General features: G+C 35.4%; 1 protein-coding gene across 1 annotated transcript in view; it reads left to right on the forward strand.

Moving 5' to 3' along the window:
- The window catches only part of PHIP (pleckstrin homology domain interacting protein), a 106,349-nt gene that overhangs the window by 30,080 nt on the left and 56,953 nt on the right, over positions 1-19,316 (forward strand). The window contains exons 10-15 of the mRNA XM_053973009.1: positions 3,523-3,593; positions 4,359-4,459; positions 4,576-4,616; positions 5,720-5,818; positions 7,795-7,948; positions 8,859-8,993. Of these exons, the coding sequence (XP_053828984.1) occupies positions 3,523-3,593; positions 4,359-4,459; positions 4,576-4,616; positions 5,720-5,818; positions 7,795-7,948; positions 8,859-8,993 (601 nt within the window). The remainder of the gene's footprint in view (positions 1-3,522; positions 3,594-4,358; positions 4,460-4,575; positions 4,617-5,719; positions 5,819-7,794; positions 7,949-8,858; positions 8,994-19,316) is intronic.

A 19,316-nucleotide genomic window follows, 5' to 3' on the forward strand; every position in this document is an offset into this window, starting at 1 on the left:
GAAGTTTGTCCTTCCATTTATCTGTGTAGTAAAAAATACAGGCTTGCTTCTGTTCAGTATTTCTGAAGAGAAGGAAAGCTGGCAGGGACAGCTTACCATGGTTGTTCAGCCTCTGAGCTGCTGCCCTGTATTTTGGTTCTAGTACAACTCCCACCCCAGGAAGGAGAAATTGGAGCTTTCAAGCAAGACTTAGAGTTCTGAGTAGTTCAGGTGAAAGATACTGTAACATGCTTAAGCCAGAACTTGAATTCATGTTCCTCCTGAGCTTGACTGCAGCTTGTTCTACAAGGATGCAATTGCTATCAGTGATGAAAGTGTGTTACTAAATTATCCAATGCTTCAAATGGGGATGGGTGGTAAAGTCTTGACATCTTAGCTACTTTAAAGAAAAAAAATTGATATATGCAACACTACTCAAATCACCTGGTGTCCCTGGTGAGGGGCAGCCTCCTGATGATCATGTGGTTGATTGTAATTTCAAGATGATTGACAGTGCCACTAGTACTTTGCTGAACTTTTTCATGGAATATGGGAAAGGCAGAGTTGGTATTGTGTTCAGTGTACTCTCAAATTAAAAATAATCAGTTTAGTTTTTAACTACACTGAGCTGTATTTTCTGTGTTTTTTTTCTTAGCTTTGCAAATGTTTATTTTGTTTCATTCTCAGATTACAAAAATCTTGTAACTCAGCTTTGCCAACAACACTGCTGCAGTTAATATTATTTAATTAATAGTACGTCTGAAAAGAGGAGCTTCCCATGTTGGTCTCCTATTTTTCAATAGCCTTGTTAATTGAGGCATGTTCTGTGTTTGGGTCAGACATATGGCCCAGTCTGGAGATATTAGTGACAGTTCTGTTTTGATGAACTGCAGAAGGACACATTACAATAGATTTAGTGTCATAGGATGAAAGAGACATTGGTGCAGCTGAGCACAAAATTCTCAGGTTGTTTAAAGGAAAGTGAGCAACCTTGCTCTTATGATTCTGTGATTAGTGTGGATGCATGTTCTTTAGTGTTACAGGGGCACCTGTATCCTCCTCTTCTTTCCTTGAAGAGACTTATGACCAGGAAGCTACCATGTATGTCTAAAAGCAGTAACATTCCAGGTAGATTAATGCAGTTTCCAAACAGAGGAAGACTGGTTGTTGCTGCAGGCAAGGAATTCACAGAATGTAGCCCAAACAAGATCCGGAAACAATTGAAAATTTAGGCAATTGAGTCTTACCCTGGGTTTAGTCTGCTTTTACTATTCTGAGTGGTGATAGTAAACAAAGGAGTTGAATCCTGCATCAGTTTGCAGTAGGGAGGAGTGAGAAAATATGCCTCATCAGAAACTGAAGAATCATGTGCTTCATTCAAATTTAAGGGAGGATTATTACAACTGGTCAGTGCATCACATTTAAATTAGTTACACTGTGAAATATTTGCCTATATATCCTTTCAGAGGAAGACATGGAGTTTCATTTTTCTTCTGCCACCTTTTGCATCAAAAGTTTCCAGTGTTAGCCTGTTACTGACAGACCATATAAGCAAGGCAGCAGAACCATCTCACAGATTTGAATAGAGGAGCTTGGTGTACTGCTTTTATTCTTATCTATTTATCCTTCCATAATTTTAAAAAGAGGGAAAAAATCAGGAAAAACACATGCTGATTTTGACATTCCTGTTTTGGACAGGACACTGATTTTTCAATTATCATCAGTGTGATGTGATATTTCCCATTTGCTTTCTTATGCAGAAGGCACTTGATGTTAAAGGGGCTGGTAATATATCAGAACTCAGATATGCTGAACATTTTTCATTGACTTGTGAACAAAGACTTAAGTTAGAGAAGTTATGTCACACACTTGTTTTCTGTGAAGAAATCTTGCTTTAACTACTACATGATCAGAGGTAGGCTAGTCTGAGGGTTAGATTAATAAACTAATAAAACACTTAATAAATGCAATAAAGTGAAACACTGTCCTGGAGAGAACCAGCTTTTGTCCCCTTTGCACACTTCACAAAAATACTGATTGCCCAACTCATTTTGCAATCTGCTCTATTGTAGAAGAGTGCTGTAATCTCTTGTCTCCTAATGCCTAAAATAGCACGCATTGGAGAGACATAAGTTTGAGAATTTAAATTGGTTTTTTGAACTAGAATGTAAATGCATACTTTCTCTATTTTGTAGTTGTCCTAACGCCAAAGGCAGAGTTCACAAACAACAGTGGAAGAAAATAACAGTCTATTTATCTATTTACATTTGTTCCAAATGATGTAAACTGCATATTGAATTGTTTGGTAGTTCTTGTTAGTATATCACTTAAGGAGCATTTCAACTGTTTTGTAGGAAAGATCTTTGTCTTGTTTACTGTACCTTGTGAAGTTTCCTTGTCACAAATCTGCATGGAGTTACCTTAAAACTCCTGCAGGAAAGGTCACAGAAACAGCCTATAGGGAATGGATAATTTGGAGAAAGATTTCTTAACTGATATTGCTGATGTTTATTACTTTGTTTTATACATAAACATCACCAAGGTTTAATGCTTATTACTTTTTTTTGAGATAGCAATAACTGATGAGTAGAGAAAGATATCTTATGCATCTGCCTTCAGGTGAAATGAATTATACAGGCCATTTTGCTTTTAAAAGAGAACATTTTGGATAAGTTCTGAATATGCATTCTTTTATGTTTGAGCAAATCTTTAGTGATGACACTCGTGGGTGTAGTGCTGCTGTTCTCTCATAAGTTAATTCTTTGAGGGAAGATTGCAGATGGCATACTGTGCAAGACCACCTACTGGTTTGAGATTGCTGTAATGCATGAACAGAATTGAAATAATGATTGAAGAACTTGATCTGATTTGTTTTGGTTTTACACATCCTTGAAAGTGCCAGGTTCACTGAAGCTTTAGTTTTGCTTGCACATGAGATTCTGAAATGCCTAGAGAAAAGTGAGGGCCATAAAGTAAAATCTCTTACAAACTTCTATTCTTTGTCCTGACATTTTGGGTACTGTTTGAAACTAGCCTATAAGGATATATGTCATTTGAAGAAACTCTTATATTCTAATACTGTGAAAAACTCCAAATTTATTTACATTTCTTTGATATCCTTGTCTATATAGAGCACCCAGCTCTGTTTCTCTCTTGTAAAAGGAAGCATATGCCACAGGAGAAAACCAGTACACCCAGCAGTTTAAAACTGAACATCATGGCAAACTGGCTCTGTTCTGCCTTGCTTCAGGAGAGTGTTTTGTATAGCAGTATCAAAGGGAATGGGATTTAAGTTATGTTACAACTCTCCTTGATGCATGAATTACTTAGTCCATCTGGATATCTTAGTTTCCTAAAGATCAGATCATGAAACATAGTCACACAAAATTGTTTATAAATGGGCAGCCATCTGTTCCTTCATATTTAATTTTATCCTTCTGTTCTTTATTTCTAAGATACTGACTTGTTTCTTGAAGCCCTATTAGGAAATTATTTAACTGTTCTTTTTTTTTTTTTTCTTTTTCGTTGTTTATTTTTTTGTAGTCCAAGGCCAACAAAGTTTACAGAACGTCCTCGGCCTGGAGTCCAAATGATCTGTTCTTCTTTTAGTGCTGGTAAAAGACTTCTTTTTTCCTCCTCTCCTTGTATCAGTGTAGGAAGTAATTTGAAGTGTAAAATACAGTACAGTTACTGTAGCATATTTCTTTTTAATAAGATGGATGTAAGTGGCTATTAAAAGACCCCAAATATTTAAAATAGAAATTCAGAATTTGTGCATTAATACTTGCTGCTACAGAAATTCCTAGAAACAGTTAAACATGGAATGTTGTAAGTAAATCTCTTGTGACTGCAATTCACTTCAGAACAGGATAGATTTATACCTTTTCTGCAGGATAATTAGGAGAGTCAGCTTTATCTGAGGTGTAATATTTGGGGATTTGTACAAGAAGGGGCTGATTACATAGTTCTCACAGTCTGTGTTTCATTGATTCTAGAGCTGGTAACTGAAGAATGCTACGTAAATAATTGGATAAAATATTGAAATGTACTGGAGCTCGAGTTCCTTTTGATTTTTTTTTTTAAGAGGGAGGCTTCTAAGGGCTTAGCTGCAAGCAAATTGTTCTGGTTAGCTAATCTTTTGGATACATCTGCTGATGCATATTTACTGACAGCAAATGTGAGGTAATTCAGCTCCAGTTAAACTTTGGAGTTTCTAAATCTTGTTTGATTTAAAGGTCAGTTACAGGCATAGTTGAAATGACATACAGCTATAAATTTCAGATAATAAATTGAAATATTTGATGTTACATCCCTTTGAAAATACTGTAATAACAGTAGATTGCCCTTTTTTTAAAGACTTATCTGTTTGTTTTTCTCAGGTGGAATGTTTTTGGCCACTGGGAGTACAGATCACATCATTAGGGTTTATTTCTTTGGATCAGGTCAGCCAGAGAAGATATCAGAGTTGGAGTTTCATACTGTAAATACATTTTTTAAAATTACATATGTACTTGATTAAAGTAATAATTTGGATAAAAGGGGATAACTTGGAGAAATTTGATTTCTTTTTTCTTTTTCTGCTCTTTTTTTATATAGGACAAAGTTGACAGCATTCAGTTTTCTAATAGTAGTAGCAGGTAAGCGCACTATTCAGAGCTAGCTTTTTGACCTTGTAGGCATTTTTAAATACCAGTTTCCAGAGAGAGTTTTTAAAAAATAGAGCTTTGTTTTGAGTTCCATCCAGTAAAATTGTCTATAACTATTGGAGTCTCACTGTTTCTTTTTAATGGAACTCCTTAGTTTCAGAGTTGTTTTCATTGTAATGATTGAAGTATTTTGAATTTGCTAAAATTATGGATATAAAATACTTGAAACTTCTTCCTGAGAAATATGTGTGTGTATATAGATATATATATATATATATTCACATATCAAATACATGTACTTAGAGATATATTTTAATGTATAAACCTTTTTTCAGTTAATTGACTGCTGCATAAAGAGAAATTATCAAACTAGATCTAGCAATGTTTTGTTTAGATAGCCTAATTCTTTTTTGAATGTTTCACTTTAAGTTCTGGATGTTGGTTATGAAGGATGCTCAAGAAAACAGTTTGGTTTGTTATGAAGCATCTGGCACTTTACTTATTTGATGTTCTATACTTTTATCATGATACAAATAGTTGTAAACCAAGCTTCACCCACCTCTTTCTCCTCCTCCTACCCCTGAACCTCTAAAAGGGGGAAGAAAAGGGTGGGAGAGAAACACAAGCTGGGAAACACTTCTTCATATAAATATCATAATACTCACTCAGTATACAATGCTAACTTATTGGGAGTAGGTTAAGTTTTAAATCATGTCTGTACTTCTACTGGCAGGATTCTCCTCTTGACCTGGTGTAATAGGGTTTGTCCCTTGGAATGCTCCTTGGGTTGTGGTGTCCCACTGCCAGTGCAGTGTCATAACTCAGCAAAGTGCACCAAAGCTCATAGAACAGTTACTTTGGAAGGGGCTCAGGACAGGGAAGCAGGTTTGACTTTTTGAAGGCCTTCCATTTTTTTTGCTGGTATGGGAAGTGTTTTTCACCTCAAACCACTTGTACAGCATTCTGACACTGTTTGGACTTCTTATTCATACCTTCTGTTTTTGAATTCTAATGTCTGGGACTTCAGTTTTCAGGTGTCCTTTCTGTACAGATGTGCCTTTGATCTCTGAGTAACTTTCCCCCCCTTTTGTTAGATTTGTGAGTGGAAGCCGTGATGGAACAGCACGAATCTGGCAATTTAAGCGAAGGGAATGGAAAAGCATTTTGTTAGATATGGCTACTCGCCCAGCAGGGTAAGTGATGTAAAATGTTCTGCTATTACATAGATTCTTGAGGGCCTTTGATATAATTTGCTGACTTAATAAAAAAATTTTAAAAGACAGTGAGAGAAGAGAAAAAGAGAAGGCTTAAATTATTATTGCTTAAATGCACAGTATGTTTATCTAGCTCTTGAAATCCAACTAAAATAAATATTTGACAACCTATTCAGGTGTGGAAATTAGCTTGTCCTGATAATAGTGCCACTAGTATTTTGATTAGATTAAAACAATAAAAGATAATCAAAACCCATTGATGGTCAAATTTATATGTTTTTTTTATGTAGACATTTGTTTCTGGAGCAAGAAAACCAGGGCAGGTCTCTTCTTGAGACTGCTTGCATTTTAGTAATATTTACAGCTATTGTGGGACATGCATCTCCAGAAAAGCAGTATTGGATCCTTGTCATACAATGTGCCAGAGCAAAGAAATTGCTGGCTCTCTGACAGTTTTGTGTTTGTTAAAACAATCTTGAATTTACAAGAGTTTGTAGGTATGGGAAACTTCTGTACACTAGAACAAGCAACAAAAGAGGTTTGAAGATGGAGAATGACTTAGTAGGAATTGTGGCTTGCATCTTTGTATTTTGGCATGAAGATATTTTCCAGCTGGCATAAAATAAAAGGATTTATAACAGGTTTAAGGGATAAACCTTTTTCCCCCTATTCAGTGCTTTGAAGGATATTTAGTAGAAAAGAAAACTATAATGATTGCAGGAGTAATATGTGGTAAGAGACCTGAAAGACCAAGAGAGGGATGGAAGAGAAGGCTAAATAAGCTGTGATTTAGTTAAATGTTTTGACTAGACATTGTCTTTTCAGTTATGGGCAGATGCAACAAAGCATAGGTATCAAAATGTTGGACAAGAGTGTATAAAACCCTGGTACTTTGATAACAGACTGAGTTACTCTCACTAAAAATTCTCAATTTTAACTGATACTGGGCAAAAGAGGAATGGCTTCTTCTTCATTGTAGTCATAAATGCTGAATTTATCTGAGAAACTGAAATGCTCATTTTAGTAAAACACTATAGCAGAATTCTGTTTTATCCTTGTGGTGAGAGGAATAAGTGCAGTTCCAAATTTGGTCTTTTGTGCACAAGAACAGTATTATCAAAAAATGAAATCATGGCACTGAAAGGAAAGAGTAATTTCAGCTTATAAAGTCTCCTGGGTTCTGCATTGAATCTGGAAGGGAATTTGGTTATAACTACATTTTCTATTATTGAGTTTCACAATACATACTATTGTGCAATGTGTTGTTGTGCTTACTATGTGGAAGATTCTGTATTTTTTTCTGCCTACTTAGTGGTAGCATGCTATTGTTGCATTTGGTTGATGTTTTCATAGAAGTAAATGTGCTAGAGAATTCAAGGGTGATTAGTCCTTAAATCACACTGCCAAAAATGTAATTTTTGAGTATTCTGATATATTATATTATAGATTACTGTTGTTCGGGTTTCATGCAAGATTAAGTGCCAATATTACCAAGAGTAAAGTAATGTCAGAGTAGTGGTGTAGTTCTAAATATTGCCTGAGAATTTAGATAATTTAAAGGTATAGAATACTTCTCTCCATATTGAGAACTACTTATTACAAATATTCTTTAGAACAATTTGCTGTTACTTGGTTGATTAATTTGGATTTTTGTTCTTTAGATGCCACAAAAAATATTGTAGTTTTCAATTTAAGCAAATTAGATAGTGTATTAGAGGGCATTTTCTGGAAGATCCTTAAGTCATTGTTTAAGTATCTACAATTCTTTGTGATTGTATGTGCTACATTATAGAAAACATCTTTAATTTCTCTGGTTTCAGAGAAATTTTAAGAATATTTCTAAAGAAATATTCTTAAAAATACAGCAATTTACAGAAATATTTTCTCTTGTTAGCAATGTTAAACTATTTAGGCAATGTAGGATTACACTGAATTTTTTTACTTTTTTGTTTTAGACAAAGTTTTCAAGGAGTTGAAGATAAAATCACAAAGCTGAAAGTGACCATGGTGGCATGGGACCGACATGACAACTCTGTTATAACTGCAGTTAATAATATGACTCTGAAAGTCTGGAATTCTTTCACTGGCCAGCTCATTCACATTCTCATGGTAAGGTATACCATCTTGATTTATCAGTCTTGAATGCAAAATTTATTATTTATACGTCATCAATATTCCTCCTTATATGACAAATGTTTCCAGATAATTGAAGTGTAATAGAGATGTCTGTCAGCTGCTTATTAGAAAATAAAAGCTTAAAGTTGCAAGTAATCACTGCTGTTCAAGAAGCCTGAAACTAATTTTGAACATTTTGGTTTGTTTTTTTATTTTTTTTCAATGGCGTTCTATCTTGAAGGAGAGAAGGAAATGGCTTTTTAATCTTTATTTAATGTGGTGTTTTAAAATACTGTTAATAGGTAAATTTGCCCTCTTTAAACAGAGACACTTCTGCAATCTAATCATTCCATGAGTACAAAAATTAGTTTTCTAACTAAAATAAATCAACAGTTTCATTAATGTCTGACACTTCTTTTGTAATTGAGAAAATGGTTAACTCTAGATAACTTGATACTCTGCTTAGAGATGGAAATACTTAATGCTAAAATATAGCATTAATTTTAAAGATATTATTCTCTAACTTTAAGTTATATATTTCATTCTTTATGAGTTTAAATTCAATTTCTAATTTATACTGTGCTGGAAAAAAAATTGAAATCTGTGGAATATTAAGACCCCAAGATACCAAGTGTTTTGGTCACTAATCTTTTTAAAATCCTGGTGAAATTATTGGGACGTACTTGTGAAGGTGACATACTTGGCATACTACTTAGGAAGGTAAAATTGCAACTGGAAAGAAAAGAGTGTAATCCACCGGTACCAAAAATAAAGTGTGGTTAAAATAGTTTTTTGCTGGGTATTTTCATATTTAGTGTGGCAGCTGCTTGTGTTACCATGTTGAGTTCTCAGGTAAATATTTGAGACAATATTCTTTTTCATTCTGCTGTGTCTTTATTTTCAGGGACATGAAGATGAAGTGTTTGTACTTGAACCTCACCCATTTGATCCAAGAGTTCTCTTCTCTGCTGGACATGATGGAAATGTCATAGTTTGGGATTTGGCAAGAGGAGTCAAAATTCGGTCTTACTTCAACATGGTAATTATTGTGCTTTATACAGATATGCCAGAGCAATCATTCTAAACCTTCTGCTTTTAGTACATTCTTATGTAGGCCATCTTCAAGTATGATTTATGTATAGAGCAAAATCCTGCATCTGCTGAAGTCATGAGAAATTCCTTTTCAGTTCAGTGGGGCAAAGAGTAAATCTGTAAAATGTTAAAAGTTGTTTATTTGCCTGTATTTCATAGTGGGTTTTTTTGGTATGCTTGATCCCCACAAAATTGGAATTGCGCTACATTGTCAGAGATCATGTGTAAGAGACAGGGTGACAAAGACCCTCCTTTCGTGCTCTTTTTCCTGCCTGGGGAGCCAAGGTGCAACTTGGTTTAATTTTGCATTACTAATTCTTAATCTGGCTAAAGCTGTTCAGGAGTCTCCTGATCTCATACTAGGTTGTTGGATGTTGCCTTGGCCCATTGGATGGAATACTGTCAGTCTTTTTGTGTAGAGCTCCTCCACATGCAGGTTTCAAATTTGGTCTGTTCTGCACTAGACTAAATCTCCTGCAAGATGAATGCAATAGGTGTTTTCATCTGTTTCTTGATATTAAGTGGGTTTTTGTACCTATCTTTTTCCTCAAAAAGGTTATGATGTAGTGTGTAATTCAGACTTGGTCTCATGGACAAAATTACAAAAGCCTTTGTAGAATATCCACAATCATTTGGAATGCTTGAGAGTAGGCAAATGTGCTTCAGCTGTAGTGGAATGGCAGTCATGGAGACCAGCATAAAGAAAATCATCTGAAGAAGAGACCTATCATAGACAGATTCACAAAAACATAAGAGACATTTAGAAATTAACTCAAGCCAGGAAGGTCACTGAACCTAAAGAAAGGTTTTGAGATGTGCATTACAGTAGAGTTCATAAGGTTTTAGAGAGAATTCAGCCAATCTTAATCAGAGTGAGTGCAACCTAGATTCCTTCAGCAATGACCCGGGCTGAGTAGTGATCTCTCTCCAGTGATTTCTGTAACTGAGCTTATGAAGGATCCAAGACAATCATATTGGAGCTATGAGCATGCATCTTCCTTACTAGATGCTATTGACTGCTTCCAGCTGAGGTGCATGTTCTCATTTCTTGGTTAGCTTGCATTTCCAGTTCTACTTACAATGGATGTATGATGGTTTTCATGGAGTTTAGGTTAGAGGAGTCTGAGCTTAGCTACTCTTTAAACCAAGTCCATTTAAGAGTTATCAGAATCTAAATTACAGGTGCCTGTGATATTAGGCAGCCCCCAAAACACTGGAATATTTATGTCAAGAGTACCATGCAACATAAACACTTAAAAAAGGTGGTAGTCATATACATTTTAAGATCTTTGGAGTCAGAGAAATTTGTAGACAATCAGAAGATCTCAGCAGCTAGATATCTGTGCTTTGTGCTAGAAACTAACATGAGAAAGTCTGTCTGCTGTGCAAGATGAGGGGAATTGTAGATCTGGCAACCAGTTAATCTCAAACCAAGAAATTACACTGTATGAGCCAGGTATACAAGAGAGGCATCTCTCTATGGATGGAATATTTCACCATATTTGGTGCAAAAGACATGGGTGGAAATGACAGGTTTTCTTAGGTGATGGGTGGCAGGCAGAGGATATTGTGCAGACACCTCTGCAGAGCTACAAAGTTTAAGTGCTCTGATTTAGTACACTGGGGTAAATGAATTCATACAGAGCTGCCAGTCTTCTCTGTTTCCTAAACGGCAAATGAACAATCTCTCATTAGCATTGCCTGGTCTGTGGTACCAGAAGTTGCATTTGGTGATTTTCTCATAACAAAAGTTCCTTAAAAATATTACAGAACTTAAGGGAGTTGGTTGAATTAGCAAAATCATAGATGACTGTTGGCTTAATGTTAGTCCAGTCAGGTATTTCTACCCTAGATGGATTACTTTGTACGTCTAAAGCCTTGTGGCAAATCCCTAAAGTAGAGTTGGGTTTTTTAGAATTTCTTCCCACCCTGCCCCAAATGCCTTCATTGTCAACATGAAAAAAAAACCCGAACAAACAAACAAACCCCCCTCCCCCCAAAAAAATAAAAAGGAAACAAAACACCCAGGGATGCAAGCAGTGTCAATCTTAATTCTTTTATCCAGTCAGTGAATATGAAATTGCAAAGAAAATCACAGTAACCAAATATACGGTTTGTTTTGTGTTTAAGTTAAACTTTGATTCCTCCGTTTATTTGTTCCTTGCTGGTTGAAATTTGCTCCCACTAGGTGACTCTGGTGGTCCTGCAGAACATCCTTTCCCAGGTTTTTAAACTGAAGATTTGCTATTAAATTAATTGTCATAATTGCGGTTAATTTGAAGCATCTTTGGTCTGTTTGAAGCATCTTTGGTCTGTTTGAAGCATCTTTGGTCTGTTTGCCAGATTTTGGTCCTTATCATTAATAGTCACCCCATACTGTCACATGGGGTACTCTCAGTAAGTATATATGCTTTATATATTTCATGTTTTCACCTGTAGTCTTCATTTCATTTGGTCTAGTTGTGTAAATATTGCATAACTTGGTGTTGGAGTCCATGGATATTCAGAACTGGTTTAATTCAGTGACTTGAGTCCCCTACACTCAGGTGGAGTTTTCAATAAGCCAGAGAGTGCAATTTGCCATAGAAATATCAAGAGTGTGAGATGGTTAAAGCATTTTAGGCAATTTTGACATTCAGTGAGATGATGAGATGGTTTTAAATTGCATGTGTAAATACAGGAGTTTGGTTTTTGGCCTATGTCATATTCACACCAAGCCTGACTTAATACAGCTGCTAATGAAGAATATGTTCTTCATGCAATATTAGTGCAGTTTCATTTGCTGTATTTCCCAGGTACAAAGAAGCATTCTGAAGAAACAGGGTAATAATTCTTAAGTGGTTCCTTTAGCCACCTGTTTCAGAGTTTATATATTTCACAAAAACTGTCTTGTTGCTACAGAAGAACAGCGCAGACTCTTGTAAATGTTTAAATTGTAATTAATTTTGCTGAACAATGTATGAACTGTAGGTGTCTTGGTGGATGATCAAGGGGGAAAGATCCACTGAATGGTAGGCTGTCTGCTGAAAGCAGCTGCATGATAATGTACATAAAGATATATTTGCAATGCAGTCCCTTAGTCAAAGCTGCAGTGAGGCATCTGGATTCCTTGGGTGGTAAGACAGGTTTCCAACAACTGAGGGAGGTCCTTGCTTTCCTAAAGGAGCCTACAGGAGCAAGTGGCACTCAAAATTTTTTGATTTACCTTGGCTGTTAGAGTCAGGAAATAGAAGACCTAGATTCTGTTATATCCTCAGTAGTAAAGCACTCAATTCAACATCTGCTGCTTACTCAGGAGAGCATCTTGGCTATAAATGCCCTAGACAGGACTTCTTCCCAATTTTCCCAAATTGTGCTGCTATGGAGAGAAGTGAATCTGTAGCCTGTGGGTTAAGTACTGGCTAGTTTTCTTGGGCATACAAATAATGTTCTAGGTGGATTAGAAAGTGGTAGAAATTCTTTGCCTTTAGGCAAGCTTTTGTATTTGTAGGATTCTCTTCTGTCAGGTCATAAATAGAAGGTGTACACCACTCAGTTCTTGTCATAGCATTTGTTTTCTCTCAGGTGTTCCCACTGAGTTACTTCCTAGTAGATCTGACGCCGTTGGTTTGTTAGGATTTCCAGGGTTGACACTTGGGTGGTATGTGCTGCAGCTTAGCCCTTAGGTCTTAGACAGAAGTTTCTCAATGCTGAGAACATATGAAGGCAAAAAAAAAAACTACAGGGACAAATATTTCAGATCTAAATGGAGATGTCTGGTGGTTTTAGGTGGATGCACGGGTCTTTGTTTGGTTTGGTGATTGCGTTTTTGTTGGTATTATAACTTTGACATTAAGTATTTGTGTTCTTCGAGTCTGACCCTAAATAGGTTTGTTGTGTAATGGTGCTGCCTTTGATTGTCAGTCTTTGGACTTAGGCAGTATCACTTAAGCACACTTTCCTCTAAGAAATACCTCTTGGGGATGGGCTCTGCTGACTCAGACTGCTTGCAAAAAGCATTTTGTCTGGGGCCTTGGAGTATAGGTTTCTCCTGATAGTTCTTATCCTGTGAGTGGGCTGCCTTGGGAAAGAATATTGAAAGGAGTTTCCTAAAAGATTTTAGGAGATGTACAAACCTGTAGTTCTGTTCTTTTTTTTTTTTTTTTTTTTTTTTTGCTTGGATTTTTTTTTTTTTTGCCTTTTTTTTTCTTTAGTTTTTGGGTTAATAATTTTTTTTTAATAATTTTGTTTATAGCATAGATTTATGAACAGTTGCAGGAACATACGGTGACTCCTATTACTTTAAAGTATGTTTTTGAAAGTATGAAGACTGTACTACAGTAGCAATAATGAAATATTAGGAGAGAGCAGGCATTTAAAATTTTTTTGCACTATAGAATATTGGAATTCTTACTGTGTCTTTGAATGTCATTGCTTTACCTGGATCTGATACCTGACTAGGCAGATTCTGTAGGTAGGCATTGCAATTACTGAAACAGGAAGCTTGTGTTTTGATAAAGATGAGCCTTATGATGTTTAAGAAATCTTTGTGTAATGTATAAATTAATCAAGTAGGAATATTGAAGCCTTTAAAGAAAAAAAATATTCTGGACAACAGATTTAAAAAAAAAAATACCCAAAGAAAACCAACAACAAAAGATCTTTCATGACTAGGTGTTGTTCTCCTGTCTTACTTGATTGACTCTCATTTTTGAGTCGATTCTTTGAGAAGTCAGGCTCAGCTGTAGCCAGCAGTCAGCCTTCTTATGTCTGACATATGTGTGCCTCAGGTGCCTCCTGTGTGCCTGACAGCCTGTCAAGGTCAGCCTTTTGCTTATTTGTAATCTTAATGTGTTGCCAGTTGTGAAGTGTTCATCTGGACTGATTCTTGTGACATTACCTTGGTGCTGAGAGAGTGTTTCAGAGCACTGTTTGTGTTAGGGTATCCTTAACATGCTCTGGGTGGTAGTTTTGGAACTCCCTTGGAACTCAGGGCTAAGATGGCCATAAATATTTCATCGTATTGTTAGGAATGCTTTGGAATACTGATACAAAAAGAATTTTTTTACAATTTGCTATTAAATTCACAGGTCTGAGTACTTCAAAATCCTCCTACCTTTGTGACTATCTGAGTTGCTGAAAGGCTAAGCCACCTTAGCCTTTGACACTTATACATCACAGTATGTATATCTCTAACTGTTGAGAATTGTATGATGAGTCTTTTTCTAAATGCCAAAGCACGTTTCATGAGAGCATATAGAAATACCAAGGATGTTTCAGAAATGCATTACAATTTGAACTCTAAACTAGTCATTGGAAGCAACCTTATGATTCTTTTGGAGGAGGAGGAAGAAAAAAAAAATTCTTAACTGAACCTGCTCTTCCCCTTTCCCACCTTCAGCTTCCTTTGAAATGACAAGTAACTCAGTTATATTTGTGAAAGAAAAGCTTTAATATCCCCCAGAAACACCACTGTTCTCCTCTGTGTAAATGCTTACTCTCCACTTAGTAAATGCTGCTTGCCCTGGAAACCATATTGGTAGTTCAAAAATAGCAGTGTAACCCTTAGTGCTTGAATTGGTATTTGTCATTCTTATGCCCTCTGTCCAACTTTTATGGAAGTGGTCAGGAAAAAGAAATAAAACAACATAAACCTTTAAAATGGCAAGGCCTGAGGGGCAGGCTGACATGCTTGTAGCATTGCCACTGGAGAAGATACAGGCCATGTTCCATTTCTTGGCTGTTTTTGAAAGACTGATCCTGGAGCTAAGATCTGATCTTTACTGAGACCTAGAAGGACAACAGTGTCTTTGCTGTGGTTGATGTAAGGTAGGATGAGGCTTCTTATAGGTCCCAGGAAAAAAATAGTGATTTATTTTTTTTTTTTTTAACTGGGGCATATTTTGCTCTAAGTCTTTGTATCAGAGACTCTGTATCCTAGCTGTATCTGTATCCTAGCTGTTTCTCTTTGTTTCTAGGCAGTGTTCTGTTACAAGCTCATGATGAATAGTCCCACACTTTCATTTGAAATGCATTAGTTACATTTTATATAAATAGACATTGTATCCAGAAGTAGAAAGCGTGTGACATGTTGTGATTTACATGGGTTCTTTACAATATGTTTTGATTTTCAACAGGTTATGAAACCTAGACCTTAAATATGAACATTTTTAAAGCAAAGTAAGATTTTACACTTCTGTGTTTATTTAAAATGAAGGTTTAATAGCTTATTCAAAGATTTGGTTAGCATAATTTCTCCCATATGTGTCAAAAAACAAATTAAAACAGGTACAATGTAAACAGCTGAATTGAAAAGTGACAGTTTTCTAATAAGTTTTACACTTGCAATTTTCATATAAATTTAGCAGCACATTATTTGTCCGACTTCATTTAAAATTGTCAGCCCATAAGCAAATTACTTAAAATTTTTTGATAAATCTGGATTTAACTGCATTAACAAAGATATGTTTCTTTTTTGGATTTTTTTTCTTCCAAATTAAAATCATGACAGCTAAAAGAGAAATGGTGAGGAAACTTTAATTTCTGAAAGGATGAAAGAATTACTGGAACCTTATGGAAATAGTTACAGATCCTTTCAGCAAGATAAAGTTATATGATTTGGCATTATGTTACCACATCAAAACTTATATGTAGTCATTCTCTTTAACAACTGTATTAATAGGGAATAGCAACTCTAAAGTTCTTGGTACCAAAAAACTCTTTAAAGAACTTAAATATAAATGGTGGTTGAACATACAGTGCAACAGGTATAACTACTTTATCAGACCTAACAAACTTGGAGGGCCGATGTTTTGCTTATGTTCTTGGTTGGAGTTAGAAAAGTACTGCAGAAGTTAATAATCCTTAGGGAAAAAAAACCCAAGCCAACAAAAAACCCAAACCAAATTAAAAAAAAAAAAAGCTCAGAGTTTTGCAGCAGGGTAAAATTGTTACTGACTCTACAAAGGTTTTAGTTATATTTGTATTTTATTGTATAAAATACAAACATCTTCTATTTTCAACTATAGAATTTTAAAATTTGAATGTCTTATCCTGTCTTACCAACTTGACTCATAGCTTGAGTTGGCTTCTCTAATGTAGTCTCAAATATGATTGTTCAGTGCTTGTTATCAGAAAGTTGAAAATACTGAGCTGTGGTTGAGAAAGCTGGTCAGGATTTCTTAGTGAGACATCAGGACCAGGTATTTAGCATGACTGACTTAATGTAATTATTTTACCACAAATTCTAGAGAAAATACCCCAAAGAGGAAAATTTACCACAGCTTGTTTATGTAGTTTTCAAACCAACATGTGTTATGCCTCTCTCAGCTCTGTTTAATTTTTAGTGTAAGGGTTACATTTTTAATGTCTATATATCAATGTCAGGTACATGAAGTGAGGCAGTTGTATAAATAAATTTTACTAGATGCTTTTGAAAAGCTGTAGTGGTTATGTCTTGTTATTCCTGAAATACTGTTTGTGAAGAATAAAAGATTTACTTTGCTGGGAGACCTCTGTGTGTTACTTGAGAAGATAAGACTCCAGCATCCACTTTTTCACTTTAAGGATTACAACATGACTATATTTCTAACAGTTACCACTGCAAAAGTTAGGTAGAAGAAAAGATGTGTTGGAAGAATCTTGGAATGGTGCAGGACCACTCATTAAAACCTTTTTTACTTTTAGCTCTGCTGTAGTAGCTTTCATTTGACTTCGTTCAAACTTTTTATGCAGTGAAGAGTGCTTTCATATGATTGAGAGAATATACTCAAAAACTTATTTTTAGATCTCTTGATTTTCTGGCCAATCTTGAAGTTAAGACCCAAGCTCTTACAGCTTTGCTATAGTAAAGAAAAAACCCTCACTTGTATTGGTCCTTAGTTTTCTTTTTCAGGTTGCTTCTTTGTTGAGAAGCCTTGGGCTGAAGAAACAAAAAGTGGATTTGATAAGGTTGTTTCAAAGGTGATCTCTGAAATTCCTTTATTTCATTTGATTGCCTTTGAAAACAGTTGGAGCAGTAGAATCAGCAAGCAGATACTAACCTACCTTGTAAGGTCATGCTTATCTGGTTATGTGAAGATTATAGTTGTATCTCTCTAAATGCTGGTTTTATTTAAAATGATGTAATGAAACAGATTATACTTAAAAATGCTGGCATAAAATCAGGAAATGGGGTGATACATAATTTAATAAAGCAATAATTGTATTTAAAACATTAAACTTGTTTTCGAAACTGAAAATGTGTATTGCCATGCATCCAGTGAAAAAGCTTTGAAGTAAGTGAGTACATTCATGCTAATTTTGTTTTACATTCACTACGTGAAGTTACCATGGTGAATATATGGCTTTTCCTAGACAGATACAAGTAAATGTCTGTAAATGCAGATACATTTTTTATATTATATATATATTTAAAAAACCCCAATGAAAAGACACAAACTCAAAAAAGCCTCAACCCTACCAAAATCATCTCACACAATAATGTTAAGGTTGAAAGTTATGGCTACACAGAAATTAAGGAATAAGATGGCTGAAGATAATGTCCAAGTGTTTTGTCCCCAAGTCTGTAGTGAACTGATTGTCTAATGTAAAGTTGTCTGGTGCTATTCCTGGTTCCATGCGTTTCTTTCCAAGTCCTTAATTACTCTTCTAGGATGCATGGTAGTTGCATTGCATGATTCTTTTTTAAGCTTATACATTTTCTCCAACTTTTAAACATTGTATATTTTGAAAAATTTTAATAGAAACACTTTCTTAGCTTTTGAGAGCTTTGGATATGTTTTATATTTATTTGGAGTTATTAGCATAAGCAGTGACAGAAGTCACCATGTGCAGAACTTGACCATAAAAAGGTCAAGGTGAAGCAAGCTGCAAGAATTTTCCTGGTTTCTACAATGGAATTTGTGGAGTGTGTAATTTTGATCCTGTTAATGGAGGGTCTGCAGTACAGTTGAAGAACCAGATTGTCTGGATGCAGTGATGTGTTGGTTGTCTACTTGCCCAGTCTCTCTGCCCTCTTTGCACATTTTATGTTTATATAAATCAGTCAAAAATATTAGAAACCCCATGGAGGTTGTAGTAGGAATGTATTTCATAATGGCAATGATGTCTAGTTTTTTGTGAATTTGGACACACACATTCCCTGTTAATGACTGTTTTAATGTTTTAGTGCAGCTTAATCCTTGTTTTGTTTAGAATTTACTGTCAGTGTTATGGCATTAACTGATTCAGGTTAAAAGGGTTTCTTCCTGCAAGTTGTCAATCAAGCAGAGACCACTGAGTTGCAATTGGATTTTTCTGTGTGCTCTTGCTCCTTCAGAGAGCTGGTTGTTGACTGTCCTTTATTTTTAGCTTTAAGTGGACACTTCATTGCAGGCAGTTCTTATGCTATGGCTACTTATGTCTGTGTACCTTAATGTTTTTCCTGCCCCATCTTCTGAAGTCTGATCTTCCACTGATCTGTGTGATGTGGTTTCATATTTTCTAATTCTGCTTCTACTTTCAATGCGAACTGGCAAACTCTAAAGCCATAATAGCATTATCATGTCACTTACAACATGGTTTCGTTTTCTTTAAACCTATCAGGCCTACCTAGGTCTTTGTTAGCAACTTGATTAGTTTTAGGCTAAATGACATACCAAAAGTTTGGAAGTCCTTGTCAAAAGAACAGTGTGAAAGATCAGGTTCCATTTAGAACACCTCAGCAGAATGCTCAGTGTGTGGATTTTCTGCCACACAAGGCGGTTTTTTTTTTTTGACTAAAGCATGAAAGGTATGTCTCTTGCGTATATGAACCATGTATTGTAACTTCCAGTGGGAACTAGAGATGTGAAAACAATAGTTCTTATGTTGTGGCCTTCATAAAGGCTTCCACTTTCAGTGGAATTATGTGGAATTGTATTTTTAGGTCAGATTTTGTAGTTAAGTGAAATATAGAATGACCTAAGTACGGTTATGGATGCATTATTTTGAATCAGTTTGTCTGTAGTCCTGTAATTGTTGGAAATTTTTGAGAGGTTCCACCTTTGAATAGCACATAAGAGCACATCCTGAGAAACAGATTCTGGAGAACAAAACCAGCATAATGCTCTAGTAGTTCAAATAGAAGAAGCCAGTACTAAGTTTTCAGGACTTAAAGATTTTTCTTTATAGTAAGAAAAATCTTTAACAATAACAAAAAAAGCTGTAAATAATTCATATATATATAGCCTTTATATAACTTCAGGCATCCACAGGGTGGGTGACCTATCAGACATTTTAACTGATAGATTTATTTTTAAGACATATGCAG

Source organism: Vidua macroura, chromosome 3 (genome assembly GCF_024509145.1).
Source record: "Vidua macroura isolate BioBank_ID:100142 chromosome 3, ASM2450914v1, whole genome shotgun sequence".
Classification (NCBI taxonomy): Eukaryota; Metazoa; Chordata; class Aves; order Passeriformes; family Viduidae; genus Vidua; species Vidua macroura.